This window comes from Ceratotherium simum, chromosome 5 (assembly GCF_057802395.1).
Source record: "Ceratotherium simum simum isolate JZ-2026a chromosome 5, ASM5780239v1, whole genome shotgun sequence".
NCBI lineage: Eukaryota > Metazoa > Chordata > Mammalia > Perissodactyla > Rhinocerotidae > Ceratotherium > Ceratotherium simum.
In genome coordinates, this window is record NC_141904.1 from 80,502,028 (window position 1) to 80,526,806 (window position 24,779).

At 39.6% G+C, this 24,779-nt stretch overlaps 1 protein-coding gene across 5 annotated transcripts in view; it reads left to right on the plus strand.

The window, feature by feature from the left end:
• GRM7 (glutamate metabotropic receptor 7) overlaps positions 1–24,779 on the plus strand; it is a 442,597-nt gene that overhangs the window by 304,211 nt on the left and 113,607 nt on the right. For 4 of the 5 annotated variants that reach the window (XM_087431382.1, XM_087431381.1, XM_087431383.1 and 1 more), the window contains exon 8: positions 6,136–7,071. In XM_087431382.1, the coding sequence (XP_087287508.1) occupies positions 6,136–7,071 (936 nt within the window). Of the gene's footprint in view, positions 1–6,135; positions 7,072–11,089; positions 12,287–24,779 lie in introns of those variants that run through there. The other variant, XM_087431385.1, reaches the window with a different exon arrangement.

A 24,779-nucleotide genomic window follows, 5' to 3' on the forward strand; every position in this document is an offset into this window, starting at 1 on the left:
TTACATAAATTTAAAACAAAAATTGGCCCTTGTACTTGAAGGAAATGCAAGCATTGAAACAGTAAAGGCAGATCATTTAGGCAGTGCTATTATGAAATCTGTTCTTGATGTATAATTTAACACACATATACGTATAATTTAATGTGTTCCTTTAGACTTGGTTGTTTTGGGGGCAGAAAGCTTTCTTACTCCCACCCACTTCATTTGTTTACTTTTATGTGCTTGGCCTCTGTGGGCATTTTATGTTGTTTGGCCAATGACATTATGAAACTTAAGTCCAGAGACCTTCCTGACTGTGCAAATTTGTAATTCTACTACAGCTTCATACTTTCCCATTAAATCATAATAGAGTATAACTGAGTGTTTTATGTGACCCATTCAGACTTTTAATGAGAGAGAGTGCATCACAAGGTCAAGAATAGAAGCCCAGAGAAGTAAATCTGGAGTCACCAGGTTCTCTAAACAGCACCAAGATCTTCTAAGTCCCAGCCCTTCAGAGAGCTTAGTTCAGTGGTTCCCAAACTTGTCTGTAAGACACCTGGGGAGCTTTAAACACACTGATATGTTTAATTCTGTTATTAATTCTATTTAAATTCTATTTGGAGTTTTTAGCAGATGCTCAAGTGATTCAAATGTGCAGGCAAGTTTGGGAACCACTGGCTTAATTCAAAATAAAGTCTCAGTAACTGTGCAAAGTTGTCCACATCCTGGACCTCCAGGGGCTTTAGAGTGAGATGAAGCTCTGAATCCCTCCATGAATGCCCGGGATCTACCTTAGTTAAAAACCAATCCTAATAATACTGTGTCTGACACTTTTTTGCTAGAGTACATAGAAAAAGGATTATTTGTATAATTATAAATTTTGAATATGTAGAATCCGAATTGAGTGTTTTTATTGTAATATAGCAGTTCCAAAATTCTGTTTCATAGTCTAATCATGCTGCCTAAGGTTTAAAAATAGGAGCTGAGTCTTTTTTAAGAAGTCATTGAGGTGCTACAGAATTCCTTATGAAGCTCTTGCTAGCCACTCCACCTTACCCACTCCCCACCAGAACTGAAATCTGGCTCTTTTCTAGTATTAAAAATTCAATATTCCTGTGCATTTTTCCTAAAAAGCTTCTTCCATAAATTAGACAGGACAAATGTATTTTAATGAACAAATGGCATTTTAATAAGAAAGCTCTTTTTAAATTAGCTCATTCTATTAAGGTTTTAATAAGTAAAAATAATATTGCAGAGAATTATGCAATCAAAGCACCAACCGGCTTGGTTTACAGAAAAAGCTTGGGAAATATGCAAATGGAATTTCACCGAAGAATATATCCCTGGAGTGACAAAATTCTCTTTCAGATAGAAAATGTCTGTGTGGAGAAAGGAACAGATCTCTTCTAGATAAAAATGGATGCACCACTGTTTATAAAAATTCTCTCTCTGTTTGATTGCTGCATTTGGCAGTAAGTCAGCAACTAATTTGATTTTATTTTAAAATTCTAGTAATTATAAGGTCTGTACATTCCCTGCGGAGTACCTCTCTCTCTGCTGGAGCCAGACCCCACTTTTTCTTTGCCAAACACATGTGCTAGACAACTTTAGCTGACAGGTGCTTTTTCACTGTTTTTGTCTGAGCCAGTGGTGATGGAGTCACAGCTGATTTTCTGAGTTCAGGACTTTACCTGAGCATTTTCAGGAGACAAAGATAAGTGTTTCTGATCATGTGTGATTTGAAAGTTCCCTTTCCTTCTGGAGCTACCTACTATCCATGTAAGAAATGGAATTACTGGCTAATTGTCTAACAGACTCAGAAGGTCTACACATAGATGCAGAAGCAAGAAAGAATGTTAGATGTTTGACTGCAAGGAGTAGACTACCAATAATGAATTGGTTAACCATTAAGGAGAGTTTACCATTTTATGGTTGAAATTCCGGGATGAAGTGGTATTAGTGTTGGTTAATTTGGTGACATAATTATGCCATAGACAAAATAAATTCTGTTTATCTTTTTTTTTTTTTTTTTGCTATCCTCAGCAAATTGCCTTCATTCCTTAGGCTTGTCTCTTTATGGTTGCAAAATGGCTGCTGCAGCTCCATACATCATGTTTGCAAACATCAAAGTTCAAAGACTGGGGGCCGGCCCAGTGGTGTAGTGGTTAGGTTTGTGTGCTCTGCTTTGGCAGCCTGGGGTTTGTGGGTTCAGATGCCGGGCACAGACCTACACACCTCTCATCAAGCCATGCTGTGGTGGCATCCCATATACAAAGTAGAGGAAGATTGGCACAGATGTTAGCTCAGGGACGGTCTTCCTCAAGCAAAAAGAGGAAGATTGGCAATGGATGTTAGCTCAGGGCCAATCTTCCTCATCAAAAAAAAAAAAAAAGTTCAAAGACTGGAGACAACTTATCCCTTCTTTGTGTCTCTTTTTAAAGAGTGAAGAACACTTTCCTAAGACTGTACTATAGGCTTATTTTTGCTTCCATTGACCATAACTGCATAATTTTTTCTCTTCCCTAAAACATTGGTCCACCTATCCGTATAATCTATGTGCCATGCCTGGTGTTAATTGATGGTATTAGCTATAAAGTTCTATTCTCTTGCCAAGAGCTGGGATTTCAATAGCCCTTCCCCATGAGCCAGCGACTGATCAGATCCAGTATCCAATAACCATAAACTTTGGGTGTCCAGGAGGAAAATACATCCCTATTAGGGAATTTAGAACTATATCTTCTAAAGAATATCATGGTAACATCCTAACCTTTTCCCTAATCTTTCTGTACCTTAACTTTGGCTTTCCAGCTAGCTGAAATACAGTTTTGTTGCAGAGTTCAGAATAAACACGAAATTGCATTCCTATTAGCCCTCTGGCAAAGTAAATTAACATTACTGTTGATTTTTCATAGCCCTAAATTATTATTCTCTTTTAAATATGTGCCCATGGGCATTTGCAGCTGACTGTTTCTTCTTATGGAACGAGGCAATGAAGTTGTGTCAATGGGTATAGATATACACAAATCATGTGTGTCACTTGAAAAAAATTCTCTCTTACTGGAGCTTTTAAAGGGCAGTTGGTATCTTCACAGAACACAGATTATATTTTCAATAATGATTTTTGTTGGCAAAGCAAGTAAATTAGACTTTTGTTCATTTGGAGCAAGAGGCAACTTTGTTGGTTTAATATATACAATAAAATTGAGTTGAGATCTACTTTAAATGAAAATTGAAAACAAGTTAAGTAATCAGTCAACGTAATGTTTGTAGTTACAGCTCTTATATATATTTGGATAAGTTGAGGGAAAAAAGCTCTTCAGCATTACTGGGCATTTTATTTTATTCCAAGGGAAAAAAAGATAGTGAGCTGGCAACATTTGAAATTGGTATAAAATATTACATATAATGATAATTTGTTTTTATATTTGTATGAGCCTTACATCTGTTCCCATAGATCAAGGTTAATCATGTGGCATATTAGTATCCACTTGCATTGGAATCAGGCAATCTCAAGTTTAGCTAATGAAATTTATTTACAGTTTTTTCGGTTGTTGTGTTAATGTTTCTTACTAACCATGAGTAAGACCTTTTAATTTGACGTTTGGAAACATTTGTATTAATAATAGCAATTTTTTAGGTTCCAACTTCTTGTAATTTGACATTTGTAAAGTTAATGCATATCTTTTTCTCTCTTATTACAAATTATTTCCTTAATTTTGTGACTTTGGGATGGCTGCCAATGACTTATGGCCTCAAAAATGGTGATGTTGAGAAAGAGATGATTATGTTTTATATTTAGTTAGATTTATTAGTGCTGACTTGGGTTTTGTGCTCAGGTAATTGAGTTCACACAAGTCATCTTAAGATTCCTGGGTCTCTGGTTAAAGTTTAAAGTAAACCATTAGAAGGTTAAGATATTTTATGAAGTTTAGTCTCTGAGCCATTTCTTTGCAGAGTCAACCACATTTGATTCATATTTTGAATGTAGTTCTCATTCGCGTTTTGATGGAAGTATCACACCCTGTTCTACATTGCATCCTGTTTTAACACAGCACTGACATTTCAATGGGCAATAAATTAGTTTTCTTTCCCCTTATCTCTTAAAATTATGCATATAAAAATGTATCATGGCCGGCCCCGTGGCTTAGCGGTTAGGTGCGTGCGCTCCGCTGCTGGCGGCCGGGGTTCGGATCCCGGGCGCCCACTGACGCACCACTTCTCCGGCCATGCTGGGGCTGCGTCCCACATACAGCAACTACAAGGCTGTGCAACTGTGACATACAACTATCTACTGGGGCTTTGGGGGAAATTAAAAAAAAAAAAAAATGTATCAGACTTTCTAATATCTTTCTAACCTATTTTTTGGTTCAACTGTATTAAAAATTCAATTAACTAGGTATGGAGAATATCAGCCAAATTTGATCATTGGAATTTATTCTGTAAATTAATTTGCTGAGTACATCTTTTGCAATTTGTAGATCCTGAAATTATTTATTTAGTATGCATATTTTTCAGGACTCTTGGTTGCAAGTAATAGAAATACAATTCAAAGTATTTCAGCATAGCAGAATTTACTGGCTTACATAGTGGCACAGTCTACGGAATTTCTGCTTCAGGCCTAGTCATATCCAGGAGCTCAAACAGGCTCATCAATAATCTTTCTCTTCAGCTCTCCACTCTTCTTTCCTTTGTGTTGGCTTCTGACAAACTCCTTCCTTCTGGTAGCCATGAGCACCAGCATCCTTACATCCTGGAAACTGCAAATCCAACAAAAACAAAGATTTTTATTCTGTCCAAACTCAAGAAAAGTCACAAAATTAAATTCCATGCTATTTCATAGTGATCCCATCCATGACCCAATCTCTGTGGCCAGGAGGTTGGAATGTACCAGTGGTTGACAAAGTGTGGTCCCTAGAGAATCCCCAGCAACATCACCTGAGATTGTGTTACAAATACATTACATATTCTCAGGTCCCATCCCAGACCCAATGAATCTGAATATCCAAGAGTGGGGCCCCACACACCAGGTTGTAACAAGCCTTCCAAGTGATTCTGATGCACACTCAAGCTTGAGAACCACTGCAATATCCTCATTGACCAAGCCTGGGTCTTGTATGCAAGCCCTGGAGCTTCAGTGTAAGTTCCATCCCACAGACAGTACACAGAATAGAAACCTGAGGAACTGATACCCAGAAAGAGGAAGTGTAGATACTGTGCCAGCAAAGATGAGAGATGTCCACTACAAGGAGATTTCAGCCCAATCATAAAGTTATTCTTTCTTTCTAATGCCATTATTTCACACAACACTGTTGATTATGAATTCCCCTCCAGAAAGCCAATACTCTAATTAAGCAAATACACTTTCATCCTTCTCAAGAATACAGTGTTTTAGTTTAAATGTCATCTCCGGATAGGTACATGGCCAATCTTCAAAGGATTTCAGACCATCTTATTTTCTTATCAAATGCTTCCTGATCTCTTAGAATATAACCTACTACAATTAAAGCCATCAGTAATGAACTTTATAGCTCCTCTGTAATAAATAATAGAAAAGGGTCACTTTTGCTTCAAAATTTCTCGGTGAGCATGGTAGTGATACCTACAGAATTTTAGGGAAGGTGGTCGGTACTGCAGTATCATCCGAAATAACTTGTAAACAATTTTTTAAAAAGCAGCTAATAGAGGAGATGAATGTAGCTTTTCATATACTTAAGATTTTTGTTTGTTTTTAACTTGATTTAGGACATTTGCGCTTATTATCTGGGAGAAGGTAGTAGAGACCGTGTCAGTGTTTCTCAATTTATTTGATCAAAAGAATCCTCTGGGCACTTGTTAAAAAGATCCAAAGGCTCTTTTTCAGGATATTCTTATTTAGGAGGTCTAGGGTGGGAACAGGGAATTTGTGTTTTCAAGAGTTGCCACAGAGAATTCTTAGAATCAGACATGTTTGGAACACTCTATAGTGGTGAAGAGTAAGGATAATGCAGTGAATGGTGGGGAGTCAAATCTTGGTTGTAGCTCCTACTAGCTGGGGGTAAGTTACTTAACCTGGTCAAGTGTCAACACTGCTATTATTACTGTTTGTTATTATAGTTCTTTTTCTTTTCTCTTGAGTAATCCACCTGTTGCACGTTCTTATTTCTTATATTGCAGATAGAGGACATGCAGTGGGGTAAAGGAGTCCGGGAGATCCCGCCCTCAGTATGTACACTACCATGCAAGCCCGGCCAAAGAAAGAAGACACAAAAGGGAACTCCTTGCTGCTGGACCTGTGAGCCTTGCGATGGCTACCAGTACCAGTTTGATGAGATGACATGCCAGCATTGCCCCTATGACCAGCGGCCCAATGAAAACCGAACCGGCTGCCAAGATATCCCCATCATCAAACTGGAGTGGCATTCCCCCTGGGCCGTCATCCCTGTCTTCCTAGCAATGTTGGGGATCATTGCCACCATCTTTGTCATGGCCACTTTCATCCGCTACAATGATACACCCATTGTCCGGGCATCCGGGCGGGAACTGAGCTATGTTCTGTTGACGGGCATCTTTCTTTGCTACATCATCACTTTCCTAATGATAGCCAAACCTGATGTGGCAGTGTGTTCTTTCCGGAGAGTTTTCCTGGGCTTGGGCATGTGCATCAGTTATGCAGCCCTCTTGACAAAAACCAATCGGATTTATCGCATATTTGAACAGGGCAAGAAATCAGTGACAGCTCCCAGACTCATAAGCCCAACATCACAGTTGGCAATCACCTCCAGTTTAATATCAGTTCAGCTTCTAGGTGTTTTCATTTGGTTTGGTGTTGACCCACCCAACATCATCATAGACTATGATGAACATAAGACAATGAACCCTGAGCAGGCCAGGGGAGTTCTCAAATGTGACATTACAGATCTCCAAATCATTTGCTCCTTGGGATATAGCATTCTTCTCATGGTCACATGTACTGTGTATGCCATCAAGACTCGGGGTGTCCCAGAGAATTTTAATGAAGCTAAGCCCATTGGATTCACTATGTACACAACGTGTATAGTATGGCTTGCCTTCATTCCAATATTTTTTGGGACTGCTCAGTCAGCGGAAAAGGTAAGTAAAAATGCACACCACATCACACATTTCAAAAATGTATTCATTTTTGTAAATATTGAAACCAAATTGTTTGTATAGAATGAGAAGTTTTCTATATGCAGATGGTATTCCCAAGAGTAGAGAAATCCTGCGTTAATAGGTATCAATGCTACAGAAGTCTAAAATCAGCAGTGAACTGTGCTACATTCATTCCCCTGGAAACCAACCAGAGGTAGCCTTTTCAAGTTAATTTATTATAGAATTATTCAATGTAGCATGGGATTATCCAGCATAAAATTATCTAATCTATCTAAATTAAACCTTCTGTTCATTCATTCCCCACTCTCTCTATTTACATACATTTTCTTTGGGGTAGGCCAAGAGGGCCACAGTGCCTTATTCTCCAAGATAAGGATGGTCATTTCTAGCTCTCCCTCTCTCTCTTCTTAGTGGCTGTTTAGGCTGTCATGGTGGATTGGATCTAGTATGTGAGCTCTACAGTATATTAGCGTTGCCCAATTACATATATATACATATGTAGAGAGGGAGAGAGAGAGAGTTGCCCAATTGCACATATGTGTGTATGTGTGTGTGTATAAAGAAAGAAAGAAAACCAGATGGGTGACTATAGGAGAGATTTGGTTATCATTCCACCCTAGGCTCCCTACAGCTAGACATACATTAATCATGTCAAGTGATGCAGAGTGGATACCTGAGACTCAACTTTCCAGCAGGAGGAGGAACAGTATGTAGTAGAGCAAGTGTAATCAAGCTGTGAAAGTTCAAAGTTTTCAAAATTAGTGGGCCCTAATATGTTAGTCCTAGATATGGTTAGTGTACATGCTCCCCCCATATAGTTACAAGTTTTTATGAATATGTAAATTAGGCAGCCCTAATATGGCTGTGTTGATTCTTAATGCAGTTAATATATGTCTAGCTGTAGGTTTGACATCCATGCAAGTTAGGCAATGCTAAGGTGTTGATTCTAGACATGATTCATACACACCTGACTTCTGTACTCACCCCATCTGGCTATGGTTTTGTGTATATGCAAATTGGGCAATCCTAATATGTTGATCTTAATAAGTTGTGGTTTCTTTCACTTGATGAAGGCAGCTCTGAAATTTCGGTACTGCCAAAGCCAGAACTGAGACCTAGAGTGCTAAGTGGAACACTCAATAGGAGAGAGTACAGCTATAGCTTGATTAGAAGTTAGGACACTGGGGGTCCAGCCTGATTCCATGTTACTTTGAAATATTCAGGGACTTAGTGCCCTAAACAGGGGAAACAAGAATTGAAACAGGAATGTCTACAAATTTACAAATTTATGCTTCTAGGAATTAGTTGAATCTGATTTTTTCCTCCCTCTCTCCCTCCCTCCCTCCTCCCTCCCTCTCTCCCTCTCTCCCTCTCTCCCTCTCTCCTCTCTCTCTCCCTCTCTCCCTCTCTCCCTCTCTCCCTCTCTCCCTCTCTCCCTCCCTCTCTCCCTCTCCTCTCTCCTCTCTCTCTCCCTCTCTCCCTCCCTCTGTATAATCATACAAAGAATTAATGGCATTTGGCTGGTTTTCCAACTAAAAAGATGTCTTTTACCCAAGTTGTTTGATTCAGAAGCTGTTTGGACTGTGTTTTTATAAAAAAAAATAAGTGAATATTTCATGAAACCACATAGAATTCTAAAACCAAGGACAAGTGAATGGTTCCAGATTATGGTTTTAGTCATAAAATGTCTTAGAGGAAGTTCTTCTAAAATATATGCTCAGTGAGCATAGTATGTTTCAAACTCATAATTCATATTTACTATCTGTGAAACCAACTTGATTTTCATTTTATTGCTTCTATCTATCCCTGGGCCAAGGGAATAGTAAAATATGAGTTAGGGTAGTGAAATGCAATGGAGAGAAGAAGAAAAAAAATTCTCCAAATGTATGCTGGTATGTTGATAATCATTGAACTTTTTATGGGGAATGATGTGCATCATCAAAACCTATGGAGGTAATAATTATTTTGTTATTAAAACAAACACAATTCCCCATGCAACAGGTTAGAATATTAAATTCTTTTCTTGTAAATTTATTCTTGAGGAACATAAAAGGCAGGAATAATTGCTATTGTTTTATAGATGAGCCTTGTTGTAATGCATATTTGACAATATATGTCTCTCTCATTTCATTTGTCATTTCTAGCCATTTCTAGTCATGACTGTGAATCTTTTCAATAAAGGGGTATAATTTACTCATTTAAAGACCTGAAAATAATACAAGCTTTCAGGAATTGAATTCACTGATTCTAGTTGTTCTAGAAGACATTGTGCTGGTAGAAGTGGACTACAGGAACACTTAAGCTGTCTTCAAACAATGTGCTCCGTATCTCAGTTTAGAAGACACATGTTACTCTTTGCAGACTCTCAATGGCTTATAATATTTTACATGGTAGATGGGCACTATTAAAGGTACTAAATTACCAAATGAGAACAGTGGATTGGTACATGAAAATCACACACCCCAATGACAGGCATATAGCTAGAGAAGCATGAGTGATCAATTAAAAAGTGTTTTATGTACATGCATGAAACCATGGAACTTAAATTGTGGAAGGTGGCAGATTGCCAAATGCAACAGAGAGATCACAGCAAAAGGCTTTATTGCCAAGCTAGCAACATTCAAAGTCATAGCCCCTCCATTTTTGTTTAGATATAACAGTTTAACTGTTTCAAGTATAAGAATTCCATTGTAATGGAAAACAAACAAAAAGATTAGGCAGTGAGTTCAGTAATAACTATTTACTGTTTCAGGAAATTGAATTCATTTTGATTATGCGGGGATATCTTTGTGAAGTTTCTCAGCTGAGTTCATTAGCACAGCAGAAAGTATGAGAAATGTTTCTTATTTTCCTGCAAAACATTAACCCCCAAGAAGTTTATTTTTGCTTTTGTTAAGGAGGATACAGATTACTGCTATCTTGTTTTATCATTGTTAACCCTGTGATTTCTGGAGTGAGGATCTTGCCACGTGGCCAGGGATGGAAGAGATAAACTTTAACCATGAGAGAATGATTCCAGGTTTTAGGAATTGCACTTCAGTGACTGTAATGATTCAAGGAAACCCTGCAAATGGTAGAGCAATAGCACAGTAGGAGCTAGCTGGCCTAATGAAGTGTGGTAATATCCCATTGTTATACACTGGCAGTATCTGTTAGAGGACTGGATTGTTTTCCATGTAAAACAAAGGCTTGGCTTGTGGGTATATCTATACAGCGACTTGTACATGCAGCTGGGAAAGAAGCATGCTTCAGGTAGGGAGGATACAGGCTACCCTGCCAAAATCTGGGAAACTCTATAGATGCTATATTCGTCCAGAACTTTTTAGCCAATAAGTAAGCCAATACATTATTTCTTATACATGTTCAGGGAGACAAGCTGTATCTTGGCTCTGCAAATGGCAAGTTGACTTTGGTATAAAAGGAATGAAATCAGAGGATCTCAGAGGTCTTCCCCTCTGTGCATAGGTGTTTGTTTGGATAGGAAGGTGGTGAGAGAGGAGACAGAAAAGGATTGAGGCATTTCCTGGTCAGACAAAAATGCTGGAAAAAGAATAGTGGCTTGAAGAAAGTACTATGTCCTCTACAATGGCACCCATAGGTCGCTCTTCTGCACATATCAGAACAGAACCAGGGTAGCTTACAACACTTCAATAAAGGGATGATTTGGTTTTCATTGAAGCATTATTCCACTAAATAATTAGGGCTACAGAATTAGGGCTACTGTTGGCAATCTCTGAAGCAGATCAGGGTCCTTAACTCAGTGGTTCTCAAAACTGTGTCTATGATAATTCCCATAGGAATTTGTTTTAAGAAATATTGTATGTCTGCCCTTCCCAACTGGTTCGATAGGGCTAGAATGTGACCTAGAACTCTAGATTTTTAGCAGGCATGCTGGAAAAATGCCAGTGGAAACCAATCATGATTTTTAAAACTGCCTAACCTTCTTCCCGATCCACAGAAGACATCCTATAAGTATTTCCTTGATTTCTAATTTCAGAGACTTTGGGAATAAATTTACTCTCAGCCCAAGCATATTGGAGGTCCAAAGATCAAGGAACCAGGAGATCAGAAAGACACTATCCAGGGTCGAAGACAAAGTCTAAAATCAGAAAGTCCAAATGAAGCGTCAACTCCAAGGTTTGGGCCAGAGACCTTAAAAGCCAGGACCAAGGCACTGGCCCTGGGACCAGAGGTAGCAAGAGGACAGGCTGATAGGAGTGTTTCCCAGGAGTATTTCTTGAAGGGTTGGGACTATAGGCCACGACATTTTGATCTTCCACATGTAGCAGATAGCTTCCCAGAATCTGAACACACAAAACAAAACTAACCTAGGACTAACATAAGGATCAGAAGTGTTTAGCAGGTAGGCAGATATTCCCCTATCCATGCCCAAGGCAGACATCACTAATCAACCATGCCATGCTTCCCCTGAACCCGAGTGGTCTTGAAATTCTTATCAACACAGTGTTCAGGCAACCCCTACCAATAAATCAGAAATGGAAGGAATTGAAATCCATATGCCACTTCTGATTTAGTATTGGGCTCCCACAGATGACCGTTGATATCTCTTCTCATCCAGCTGTTTGTTGTCATTGCACAAAAGCCAATGAATAGCTTTCATTGAGATTAATCTACTTAAAGGTAAAGAATAGTCGGGGAAATGGGAATGTGCTTTCATTAGTCTTTATCTGGTCTCTGATTACACATCTCTTTTTTTTTAATTACCAAATCCTGTACAGAATGGAACAGTCCTAGTTCTCTTAGGGAGTTATGCTTCTACACTATTTGATTTGATTAAAATTTTCTCATGGTCTTTCAGCAATAGAACTACCAAATGAGAAGCACCTACTATGCCCCCAGCACTCCGTGAAGGACTGTGGTGCACAGTCCTTGTCTGTCAGGAACTCACAAGCTAGTGGTCACATGAGACTTCAAACAAACATTGCACAGTGCGAGGCATGCTACAGTTGTTGCACAAAGAACGAAGGACGGGCACACAGAGAAGGGAACACCACTTAAGCTTCACAGAAAATGTGACAAGTATACTGAAGTTAACGAGCAGAGAAAGTGATATGACAATCCAGTAAGAAATGATATCACATGTGAAAAAGTAGAGAGGCGGTGTTTTCAACACATGGCCCATGGAGGGAGCAGACGGATTGTACTTATGTGACTTTGACTCTTGCAAACATGAGAGAGTGTAATAATAAAATTTAATAAGATCTCATTCTATGAGCAAATTTTGAAACAAGGTGACTCCAATGTTTCATTCTCAAATTAAACTTTTGACTAGAATCACATCTTTTCAAAGTGGTGGGCCAACTTAATTTTAAATACTACAGCTTGTAAGCTGAAATACCTGCTGTCCTTTCTCAGGATGACTATTCCATTATGTTTATGTTGAATTATGCCTGGGCGTCCCTTGATGCGATTCCACCCCCCTCTGATTTTGTGGGTGTGGACTCTGTAACAGAGTTAACGATGTGGTAGCCAAAATTGTTCAGGACTGTGTTTGGACTTTCTCTTTGAAGCTGTGGAGATCCAAAAAAAGTTTATAAATGTGGGAGGAATGTAAGCATAGGATATTTTGGAATGGGAATTCCAGGGATAGTACTTGAGGATGAGCAAGGGTGAAGTAGCTAGAGGTAAGAAAACTAGTTAAGTAGTGATTATAATAGATTGGCAAAAGATGGCACTGGTTTGAAGAAAGCCTGAGAGATTAGGAAAGAGAGCAAATTTGAAAGCTGTTTTTGAACGTTTTGAACATTAAAAGAATATGTGACTAGACTCGACTATATACTAGACTATATATTCCTTTTGTGTTATGTTGCTTTATTACTGAAATAAACAGATAATTACAGACTTTTTTTTCTTTTTTGGATTTTGCAAGTAACATTGTGCACTATTTAATCTTTTTCCAAACACAACTGAATGAGGAAAGAAAAAGGACTCCCATTAGCACATCCTCTAGAGATGACGATTGTCAACAGTATGACAACTCTACTTCTAGATATGTAACAACACACATATTCACATACACACACAAACATATTTTAAAACACAAATCCATATTTTCCCTTCTGGAATGCTTAGTAAGAACCTTCACCTTGCATCTAAACACAGTGGACAGAAATGTCGCAATGCATAGTTTATGCTGAGGCCATTTGTGCACTTGTGCTGTGATGGGCATGCATACTGGTAGTTGAGGTCTTGCTTCTGCTGTTTTGTTTTGTCTGTTCAAATTTATATCAGAAGCATATGAAACTATCTCCTTTCTGCTTCCTGCTGTGACCTTGGTGATAACTGAGCTTCTCTCCAAACAGCCCTCTAAAACCAGCTGTTTGCACCTCTGGTGTTAGCCAATGGCTTGGGATGGTGCAGTCCTCTGTTCTCCCTTCATGATGCATCAGCTAATTTCTGGTGCAGTCACCTAAGATAATTGGAGCCTTTACCATCTTAGTCCCTTCCTTTAGCCAGAAAAGCTGGTTCAGCAGGTAAAAGCCAAGAGCCTGTGTAAAACTGAACTGAGCTAAAACTAATAAGGAAATAGCTTACTAAGGTAAAACAAAGGCCCCAACCATTCAAGGTTTGAACAGAGAGGTACTCGAGAAAGAAAAATTCCTGCTGAAAAGAAAGACTCAACAAGAGACCTTGAATCTGCCCCCCGTGGAGTCCTCCCTGGAGCCCACTTTTCCCATTTGGTGTTTTTTTACTTTGTGACATCAGCCACCAAGAGACCCAGCCACAGAACCCAGGCCTCACCTTTCTAACTAGTACCAGGATAATTGGACAAATCTCTGTTCTTTAACATTTTTAGAGCATCAGAGAACACTTATTTTTGGAAAGAACTTTTCTTAAAGCACAGGAAATTATAACAGAACATAATGTGGTATGAGCTTTCAGGGGCCTGGCAGATCCAGCTTTGGGTTCCTGAGCTCCTCATACTATATAGGCCGTTATAGCAGCCCAACTAGGATTTCTTTCCCATTCCAGTTGCCCCCTGGTCCTAGAAGCTGGCCATTCTCCCAACCCCATCACCCTATGGTGCTCTGAACCTAATCACTGTCCATCTTTGATGTATCATTTAACCTCTTTGGTCCTAGGTTCTTTCCTCTGCACAACAGGTATAATTATTACTACTTCTAGGTTTAAGAGAAAATGAGATCTTTAAATTGCTAAGCACAACATTTAAAAGACGGATGATATCAGGTGCTGGTGATTACATGGAACAACTGGAACTCGCATACACTGCTGGTGGGAATGTAAAAAGTGGTACAATCAGTTTGGAAAACGGTTTAGCAGTATTGGTTCACAAACTGGCCCCCGTACATGGAGGGCAAGGAAAGACCAAAGAAAGAGGCAGACTACTCCAGATTGGTAGGTGACAAGGAACTTACTTATGAGGCTGGTCTTGGGTGGCCGCAAGACGAGTAGATCTTTGCACCCACCTGCCAGAATTTTAAAAGCTTATATAGAGGCCTTAACTGGGTTCAGTCACGTATACCATCAAGATGGCCTCAACACCACCTTACTCTCTCAAGACTATGTCCTTGAAAATGGCTCCCACTTGGGAACGGTGGGCAGAATGTACATTCCAAGGACAGGAGAGGGGGTGAGGAACCTCTGGTTGCCTAGGTCTAGCTCTGGGGTCAACTGATAGTCGCATCCTCTCAATGACCTCCTCGAACAAGCAGCCTCCTAAAAAATTAAATATGCACCTACCATACTACTCTAGCCATTCATCTTATGTCTTTACTCAAGAGAAATGAAAAAATATGTCCATACAAAGATTTGTACATGACTTTTTTTGTAGCTGTATTTTTAATAGTCCAAAACTGGAAACAACCTAAATGCCCATCAACAGGTGAATGACTAAACAAATTGGGGTCTATCCGTAAAATGGAATACTACTGTGCAATAAAAAGCAATAAACTATTGATACATCCAACAGCAAGGATAAATCTCTAAATAATTCTACTGAGTGAAAGAAGATAGACAAAAAAGAGGATATACTGTATGATTCCATTTATAGCAAATTTTTTTAAATATTCAAATTAATATATAGTGATAGGAAGCAGATCGGTTGTTGGCTGGGGATGGGGTGATGAAGAATTACAAAGGAGCACAAGGTAGTTTGGAGGAAAGTGTTCATTCTCTTGATTACAGTGATGGTTTCACAGATGTGTACATATATCAAAACTGACCAAATTGTACACTTCAAATATGTGCAGTTTATTATATATTATATATCAATTATGCATCAATAAAGCCATAAAATATTGCTTTGCATCCAAACTCTTCCTCTCCCCTTCCTCCTTTTTCTTGAAACTTAATCAAGTGCTCTTCTATCTATCGACCTAGTTGCACAGTATTGAAACTAGAAATTGCATGCATAATGAAACTAGAATTGTATAAATGAGTTAGGGTATAGAGAGAACTTCAGACAGTCTCTGGCACATGGTAAATGCTCAGTGAAGGAGAACTATATCCTTCCATTCTAGGCTTTCCTTAGCAAAAATTTCTGTCTAGGTCAAGGCAGGCAGGTCAGCAGAAGGTAAAATAGTCATGTATTTGGGGGAAATCGTTAAGTAGAGGCTACAGTATAGATTAGGAGGATGAGAAGAGCTAACTCTGGAGTGGTGGATAGAGGTGAAATTTTAGAGGACTCTGTATGCTTAACTTTGCTTTCTAGGCAAGCAAGGGGTGTGACATTGCTGAATTTATGCTTTAGAAATATTACTCCTTGCTTATGAGTAATGGTTTGCATGATAGTTGTGATATTGTTATTTATAATAAATATATATTTGGTTTCATCTGGCATAGAGCTCCTAAAACTCTTGGAATTTGCTAAGTGATGAAAGCAATAAAGATATCTTTTGTTATGTTAATGACGTGACTTTTGGACTGCATCTAAGGATGGGGGCTGGTTGCTGGGAGAGCCAACCATGTGATCAGAGGGTTGGAACTTTCAGTGCCACCCCCTTGACCTCTTGGGAGGGGAGAGGAGCTGGAGGTTGAATCAACTGCCAATGGCCAATGATTTAATCAATCATGCCTATGTATTGAAGCCTGTATAAAAAACACAAAAGGTTGGGGTTCAGAGAGCTTCTGGGTTGTTGAACACATGGAGAACTGGGGAGAATGGTGGGCTCAGAGAGTATGGAAGCTTCGTGCTCTTTCCCCATACCTTGCCCTATGCGTCTTTTCCATCTGGCTGTTCCTGAGTTATAGTCTTTTATAATAAATCAGTAATCTAGTAGGTAAAATGTTTCTTCCATAGCTGGTAGGTCAGAAGCTTAGGTGATAACCTGGGCTTGCAACTGGCATGTGAAGAGGGGGAGGAGGACAGTCTTGTGAGACTGAGCTCTTAACCTATGGAATCTGATGCTATCTGTCCAGGTAGGTAGTGTCAGAATTGAGTTGAATTGTAGGACACCTAGCAGGTGTCAGGGCACTGTTTGGTGGTGTAGGGAAAAACCCCCATACATCGTAATTGAGTGCAGAACCTTTTATAGTTAAGATGTGAAACCCTACCCTGAGGGGACAGAATGTGTTTATCAGTGATGATTTAAGTGGACTTTCCCTATACCCAGACTTTTAGATAGTATAGAACCTGAGGGATGAGGAAGAGTGAGAACAGTCTGTTGGGGGAAAAACTTGGATCAGAGCTAGTAGCCAGCTGTACCCCCCACCCACTTCTCTCTCTGCAAAGGGGCTAGCAAACCTCCCATACCAAAGAACTTTAGCTGTGACCTGGGAATTATGATTCTGCTCTCTTTCCTGCTCCATTGGATGGTTGATGAGGAGGAAACTTTGGAACACTGCCTCCAATCTACATCCTCCTTGCCCAAGTAAACAGAAGGGCCTATGGGTGAGACTGTAACACAATAGTAGTTGATATATATCATGAGCATTAGTAAGAGTTGGTTTTGAAGAGTATCCGTACACTGTACGAGAAATACTGTTTGTACACAGTCTCCTTTATTTTGGGCGTTCTCAGTGTGTTCCCACCACTCTGGTTTCTTCCAAGGATAATGGGTTGCTGACTTTTGAACTGTAAGCAGTTCCTAATGAATATAGCTGTCTTCAGCTGATTGGCACATGGGTCTTGAAAATCAGGGTGCACGCTATCTGCTGTGAGTTACGTACCCTCAGATGGTCCAGCTTGTTAACATGTGCCTTTAGTAGCTCTCTGCCCAGCTCAGCACCACGTTTGGCTCTCCAGGTCTGACTGGGTTTGGCACTAAAGCCATTGGGAAGTCAGTGTATTGGGAAGTGAGCAGACTCAAATAAATTATAATCCTATTACAGACTGCAAGGAGGGCTTATGTGGAATTTCTCTACTCTGAACAAAAGTCACATTTTCCCATTCAGGTCTCATGTACATGAAGGTGTTGGGCAAGGGGAGGGGACACAAGATGTCAACAGAGGAATGGTAGGGCATAGTTGAGAGTACACTGTGGCAAGGAATGTAAAGGACAAGTCAATGCCATTCAATTAGCAACTCCTTGAGGTTCTCAAAAGTCTCTATACATATACCTGAAGGAGGAACCTTAGGAACAGCGGGTCATCAGTAAAATTCTGTTGGAAGGCAATTGAATGACTGAAACAAAAAGTCCCATTTTCTTTCTTGTATCACAGGCTCTCCAATCTTCACTTTGAACTTTGATGTGATCTCACTTTTCTGATTTATCACTTGCAAGAAGCTAATATTATTTCTGAAGAGGCTTGATTTATGTATAAGGAGTCAATTTTTCACAGCTGGGAGATTCTGGCTAACAGATGCAAAGCTCCAGATCAGTTTGTAATGCCTGGGTTTTAGTGTCCAAGACCAGATATTAAGCTTGTCTAAATCAGCCTTCCAATTCTATCAGTTGTGTTTCTCTGGTAACCTTCCCAGTGCCCTGTCAAAGTGACCAGGTTGGGCTACCATGGCCAAACTGCATTGTTGACGAGGCAAAGGATGCGGCCTGGTGCTGGACCAAATGCTGGATGAATGGGGTGCTTAGTTTTAACTTAGCAATCTGATCATTATCTCTTTGTTTAATGTTCCAGATCTTGAGGTGTAGAAGTATCTTGTGCATTTTTTCTTTTTTAAGAAGCTTAACTGAGAGGCAAGGAACCACATAGATGTTTCTAATTTGTTTAGTGAAATTTAATTTAATTTTAATTCCCTTTTCCCAGAAGTCTTGCTTGGTGGACAGGGATGGGGTGTTTTATTAGACCTTGGCACTTTTGTATTAGTTTCTAAGTTAGGACACTACCCAGTTATATCATAGTAGGGAATGGGCTCAGAATCTTCAGATTTTCCACTGTTGAAAATATGGCACCAAAGCTAATAAACAACAAACAGAGGCAAACTAGTGACACAGGAACTGAACTGAAAACTCTAGGAATTCCTATGTCAGAGAAGGAGACTTCACCATGTGATTCCAAGATTAAGAGCTGTGTGGATGATGGGTAAGGAAGCTTGTTAAATTTTAGATCCTAGTAAAAGGCTTTGGGAAATGGAAGGGACTATCATTTCATTTTATCATAGAAATCCAGTTTCCCACTACAGCTGTTAGGAAAAGAAAATGTAAGGAAATGATTCCTTAATGGTGATGCTGGCAATCAGTCCACCCGATACAGAAGCGCTGGTGTCTGGAAGGGGTCCTCAGGTGCCTAAAACTGAAAAATTGTCTCTCTAACGTGTCTGTGCGCTCCCATTCAGCTTTATGTCCCAGTTGATTGCTTGGCTTATAACCAACCAACTAGTCAGTATTTTGATCCAATGCCTCCCATCGCACACGTCTAAAAAAACCCAGTGAGTAGATGTACTGAAATAGCACATATGAAAGGTTTTTGTTCCCCATAATGACACTATCTTTTTTCCTCCAGTGCCTACCACCCCTGAGCTAGATATTCTAGAAGAAAGTGTTTTAAAATAGTTTCCTTTTCTTTTAGAATGGCCCTGGTATTTAACAAGTGATTTTTAAGTGCCTGTAACATGTCAGGTCCTGAGACCCCAACGACTCTCTTCCTTGAAAATCCTCCCGTGGTTTTCCATTGATATTATTACTATTATTATTATTCCCTGCTTGCCATCACTGGAATTAGGATAGTATTTAAACTCTTCCTTAGAGTCTGTGAGACTTAGTTCCAGGGTCACAAATTATGGCCCATGGGTCAAATTCAACCAGCTGCTTGATTTTATAAATAAAGTTTTATTGGAATAATTATGTTAATTCATTTACATATGGCCTATGGCTGCTTTCATGCCACAAGGGCAGAGCTGAGGAGCTGTGGCAGAGATTGTATGGCCTGCAAGGCCAAAAATATTCACAATCTGGACCTTTATCAAAAAAGCTCGCTGTCCCTGCCTTAGATGATCTGGTGCCTTCCTATCTCTCTGACCCTCATTTCCTACGCTTCTCATGCTCATTGACTTCCCTTCAGTCTTGCTGGTATTATTTCTGCCCTTGAACACACTGAGACTGTTTTCTTCCCAGGACCTTTGCACAGGATGTGCTGTCTGTCCAGGTTGCTGTCACCCAGAACTCATGCTGACTCTTTCTCATCATTCAGATGTCAGCTTACAGACTCATATCAGAGGGTCTTTTAACTCTCCTCTATCCAAGCTAAAGTTATCTTCATGTTAATTACATTCTGTTTCTTCCTAGCATTCGTCAGTAACTGATGAATTAGTTATTATTTTGAAGAGTTATTATTTTGTTCATGTGCTTTTTGCCTGCATTTCCTCATAAATATAAGTACCTGAAATGGAAGCACTTGGTTTGTCTGCATCTTCTCTGGATTCCTAAGACCCTGAACAGTGATTGGCACATTGTAAGTGCGCAGTAAATCTCTGGGATTGAATGAATGGAAGGATGAATGAATGAGTCTGTTTTGGAGTAAGATACAGCCCTTGCTCTCAATAAACAGTTTAGAAGTGGAGACAGCCATGTAAACTAATATCTGTGAAAAGTGCCAACATATATAATCAAAGGAAAGTAGGTTTATGGTGAGAAATGGGAAAGATTGGTCTTGCTGGAGGAGTCTGGCCATGAAGACTGCACAGACAAGGCAAATCTTCCAAAATGACCAGGCGTTGTGAGACAGATAGAGTCTTTCTAAACTGAAGGAATTGATTGTGAAAGTTATCTACTGAAATTGATTACCAATGAATATATAAAAATGTCCAATCTCACAAGTGATTTTCGGTCTTCAGAATAGTAAAGATGAAGAAAAAAAAATCCAATAATACACATGATGGTGAGGGCGGGGGAAAATGGATATTCTTACGAACTACAAATGGATGTCTAAACTGACCAAATCTTAAAGAGGGCAGTTTTATACTGTGCAACAAAAGTGTTTAGAATGTCTTTTGACCCAGTGTTTCCATTTTTAGGAGTTTAGGATAAGAAAGAAATTGGGAACATTTCCAAAGATGGAGGTACCAGAATATTCATCATAATCTAAATGTATAGCCAAGGGGAAGTGGTTAAATGCATTATAGAACTTCCTTACAATGTACTACTTGAGATTATTAAAAATGATTGTGCAAGTTATAGAGTCTGGAATACCAATCATTAAACACTCTCTATGTATCAATCACTAGGCTGAACACTTTACATTTATTATCTCAAAAGCTTCAAATCAAATACTAAATAGGTACTAACATCCATCCATTCACAGATGAGGAAACAGAGACTTATAGCGGTTAAGTGACTTTCCCAAGGTCCCAGTGCCAGGAAAAGACAAAGAAAGTTGCTGATCAAGGCCTGTCTCACATAATCACCATGCTCTGGAATATGGATGGTGACAATAGGAATGATCATTTCTGTTACCCTGAACAAATTATTTGAGCTTTCTGTGTCTTGGTTTCCTCATTTGTAAAATGAGAATGATAATAGTATTTATCTCATAAAGTTTTCATGAGGATGAATGAGTTAATTCATTACATAAGTGTGTATGTATACATATACATATACACATTCCATATATATGGAATATATATACATATGTATACATACACACACACACACAGACACTAGGCACTATTGCATATACTGAGGAAGCAGTAGGAAGCAAAAGAGATAAATTTTTCAGTCTACATTCCAATGGAGGGAAGGTAGACTTTAAATAAGTAGATGAAAAATATACAGAATGTCAGACTGTGGCAAGTAATATGGAAAAAAGTAAAGGGGAAAGGAAGTGCCAGGATGAGGGGGACAGTATTTTCAATTTTGAATAGGTGCTCAGAGAAGGCCTCACTGAGAAGATGACCTTTGAGCAAAGATGTAAAGAAGCAAACCATGAGGAGTTCTAGGAAAATAGCATTCCAGGTAGAGGGAACAGCAAGTACAAAGGTCCTGAGGCAGAAGCATGACAGGAATGTTTGAGAAATAACAAGGAATGCAGGATAAGTAAGGAAGTGCACAGTAGGAGATGAGCATGGAAGGACAGGGAGCAGGGCATCAGTTCATGTGGAACCAGCTTGGATAAGATGAGATGCCTTTTGAGGGTTTGGTTTGTAGGCAAAATTATCTGACTTCGATTTTAAAAGGATCAATCTGACATGCATTTATTTCATGTAAAGTACTCAAAACAGTGCTGGATACATATTAAGTGCTTAATAAAATTTAGATATTTTCTTTTGTGTATTAGAATCATCATCTTCTATTTACTTTGGAGTGTATTTTCCAAAATCTCTTTAGAACTAATATATATTTTAAAAGAATAAGAAAAAACTTCATCTTTTCTCATTCCTTTATACACCTGTCTATATGCCATTTCCCCAGTGAAGCCAGTTTGTGCTAGAAAATACAAGCAGACTGAATTCTTGCACCAACCCTGTCCTGGCACTCAACCCAGAAACAGTTAAACCCAAGTAGACCTGAGCAGGCTGATAACTTCATTCCTGGGACCAGGCATTGGGGCTCCCACAGGTAATTATGCAATAATGTAAATGCAGTATCTAGAAAGAGCATGGAAGGCCTTTTAATATGCATGCATCTCTGAGGCTCTGACTCAACAATAACAATTTGCATTTAAAATACTATTTTGATGATATCATTGCTTCTGGCAACTGCTCTACAGGATTTCACCTTTCGTATTTTTAAAGTACAGCTTACTCAAGTAGCAGATAGTGAAAGAAAGGTCCTATGTTTGTAGCCTTATTCCCTTTTAATTCCTGTGATTTTCTGCATTTATCCAGTTTGCTGTTTTTGTCAGTTTCCAATATGAAACATTCATTCATTCATTCATCCCACAAATATTTATTGAAAGCCTACTATGTGCCAGGTACTTTTCCAGGTCTTAGGGACAGAACAGACAACAAGACAAATCCCTGCTATCATGGAGATGACATTCTTGTAGAAAATGAGACAATATACAAATAAACAGATAATGATAGGAAGAAATGGAGGAAATAAGGGAGGGTCTTGAATAGACCCTGCAGGGCCTCCTGTTTTAGATGGAGGTGATCAGGGAGGGCTTCTTGGAGGAGGTGCTCTTCAAGCAGAAACCTGCATGAAATGAGGTAACAGAGGGAGCAGCCTGGGCAAAGGCACTCAGAGGAGAGTTTGATTGGCTTGAGAAATAGAAGCTAGAGTGTAGAGGATGGAGGTAAGAAATGGAATCAGGGAGGGAGACAGGGGATCTTCAAGTAGGGCTTTAGAACACATTCTGAGCAAGATGGGGAACAATAGGAGGCTTTAGAGCCTGATTTGTGTTTCAGAAAGCCCACTTGGACTGCTTGTAAGGAGAAAACTGTAGAAGAGCAAGAGGAGAGCCAGAGAGGCCAGATGGAAGTTTCGTAAGCACCTGCACATTGGATAGAGCTTTTGAAACTATATCCTTAATACAATCCATGGAATAAAAGTGATTTACTCACAAAATAAGCATCACACGTTCCTATCTTTGGAGAAGCCCTTTCATCAGATCAGTTAGGTGGGCAAGGTTCTACAACTTCCCTGAAGTAGGCAAGTCCTGTGGGCAGTGTCCCGGGACTATGGACGCTAATTCTTTGCTCCTTTCTTCTGAAAAGATGTGGGTACTTCAGGCGCCACCCACCTGCCCAGTGGCCATCTGAGAAAGTTCCCAGACGCCCAAGGAGCCTTCCAGGTTTTCCTTCTCCCTGATTCTTTCAGCTCATTTTATAGAGCATCTTGATGCACCTCATGCCGTGAATCAGGACCACAATGTAGGGCCATGTGGATTGTATCTGCACAATGCCAGGGGCTGCTGTTCACATAGACTATGATGAGAATGCCACTCCATGGAGCTTATACAGTGTGTCACCTGCTCAACTGTACCTTGTAGCCTGCCACTGTGCTAGGCACTTGGAATAGAGATGACCAAGACATAATCTTTTCAGTTTATCAAGAGCCTAGGTTATAGTGATTACCGTTGTCCTGGCTTTCAAATGAGTTCATTTGTTTGTTTTTTTTTTTTTTTTTTTTTTTTTATTTCTAATTTTTTGTTTATTGCAGTAACATTGGTTTATAACATTGTAAAAATTTCAGGTGTACATCATTGTACTTCTATTTCTGCATGGACTACATCATGTTCACCACCAAAATACTAATTACAACCCATCACCACACACATGTACCGAATTATCCCTTTCACCCTCCTCCCTCCCCCCTTCCCCTCTGGTAACCACCAATCCAATCTCTGTCCCTATGTGTTTGTTTATTGTTGTTATTATCTACTACTTAATGAAGGAAATCATACGGTATTTGACCTTCTCCCTCTGACTTATTTCACTTATCAACATATTTTATGTAAATACAGAAGTGGCTGGACTGACAGCAGGGTGCATTTCCAAAAAGGCAAATCCTCCAAACCTGTCTCCTCGACAGCCCTCCGGCAGTATTCGTTCTGGAAACCCATCAGAAGCAGTTCAGATCAAAGCAGGTAACAGAGGTGAGCTGCAGCCAGAGCTGATTTGAGATTCCAGAGGCATCCCTGAGCACCATCTGGGCCTCTGCTGAAACATCTGCAGGCTCTCCTCAAGGCCCAGGGCTCTCATACCAGGAGGAAGATGAGCTATACGGTCTAGGAGAAACCAGCAGATGGTGAGTTGCCTGACCTCTCGCGGGGTTAAAAGTGGCAACTCAATATCATTGTAGAAGGAGGGGGAAGTCATCTTCTATTCCCTGACCTTCCTTTCTGTGTGTGTGTGTTTCCGACGTGGTGCATATTTTCTCATCTTGTGTCCTCTGGTGCCTTCTATTGCAAAGAAATGATCTATTCAGTCCATTTGATTGATTGATTGATTGAATGAATCGTTGATTCATTCATTCAATATGTATTTAGGAATATCAGCTTTGGGCCTGGTACTGTCTGGGCCGTGGGCCCAGTGAACAAAATTGACAAGATTAGTGCTTTCATGAAACTTATATTCTAGTCAGAGAAAACAATCAACAAATAATTTCAGATGGTCCTATGTGCTCTAAAGTAACTAAAACAGGTAAATAGGCACAGAGAGTGGCTGGAGACAGCAGTGCTACTTCAGATTTGGTAGCCATGGAAGTGAGGAGGTGATACTTAAGCTGGATTATGATGAGAAGGATCCAGAGGGCAAACGTAATCTGTTAAACCCTTTCACACTGAGGTGCCAGATTCTTCCCTCTCTCCTTCCTCCTTTGTTCCTTTTTTTGTCAAATACTTGCTGAGCATCTACTTTATGAGAGGAAAGA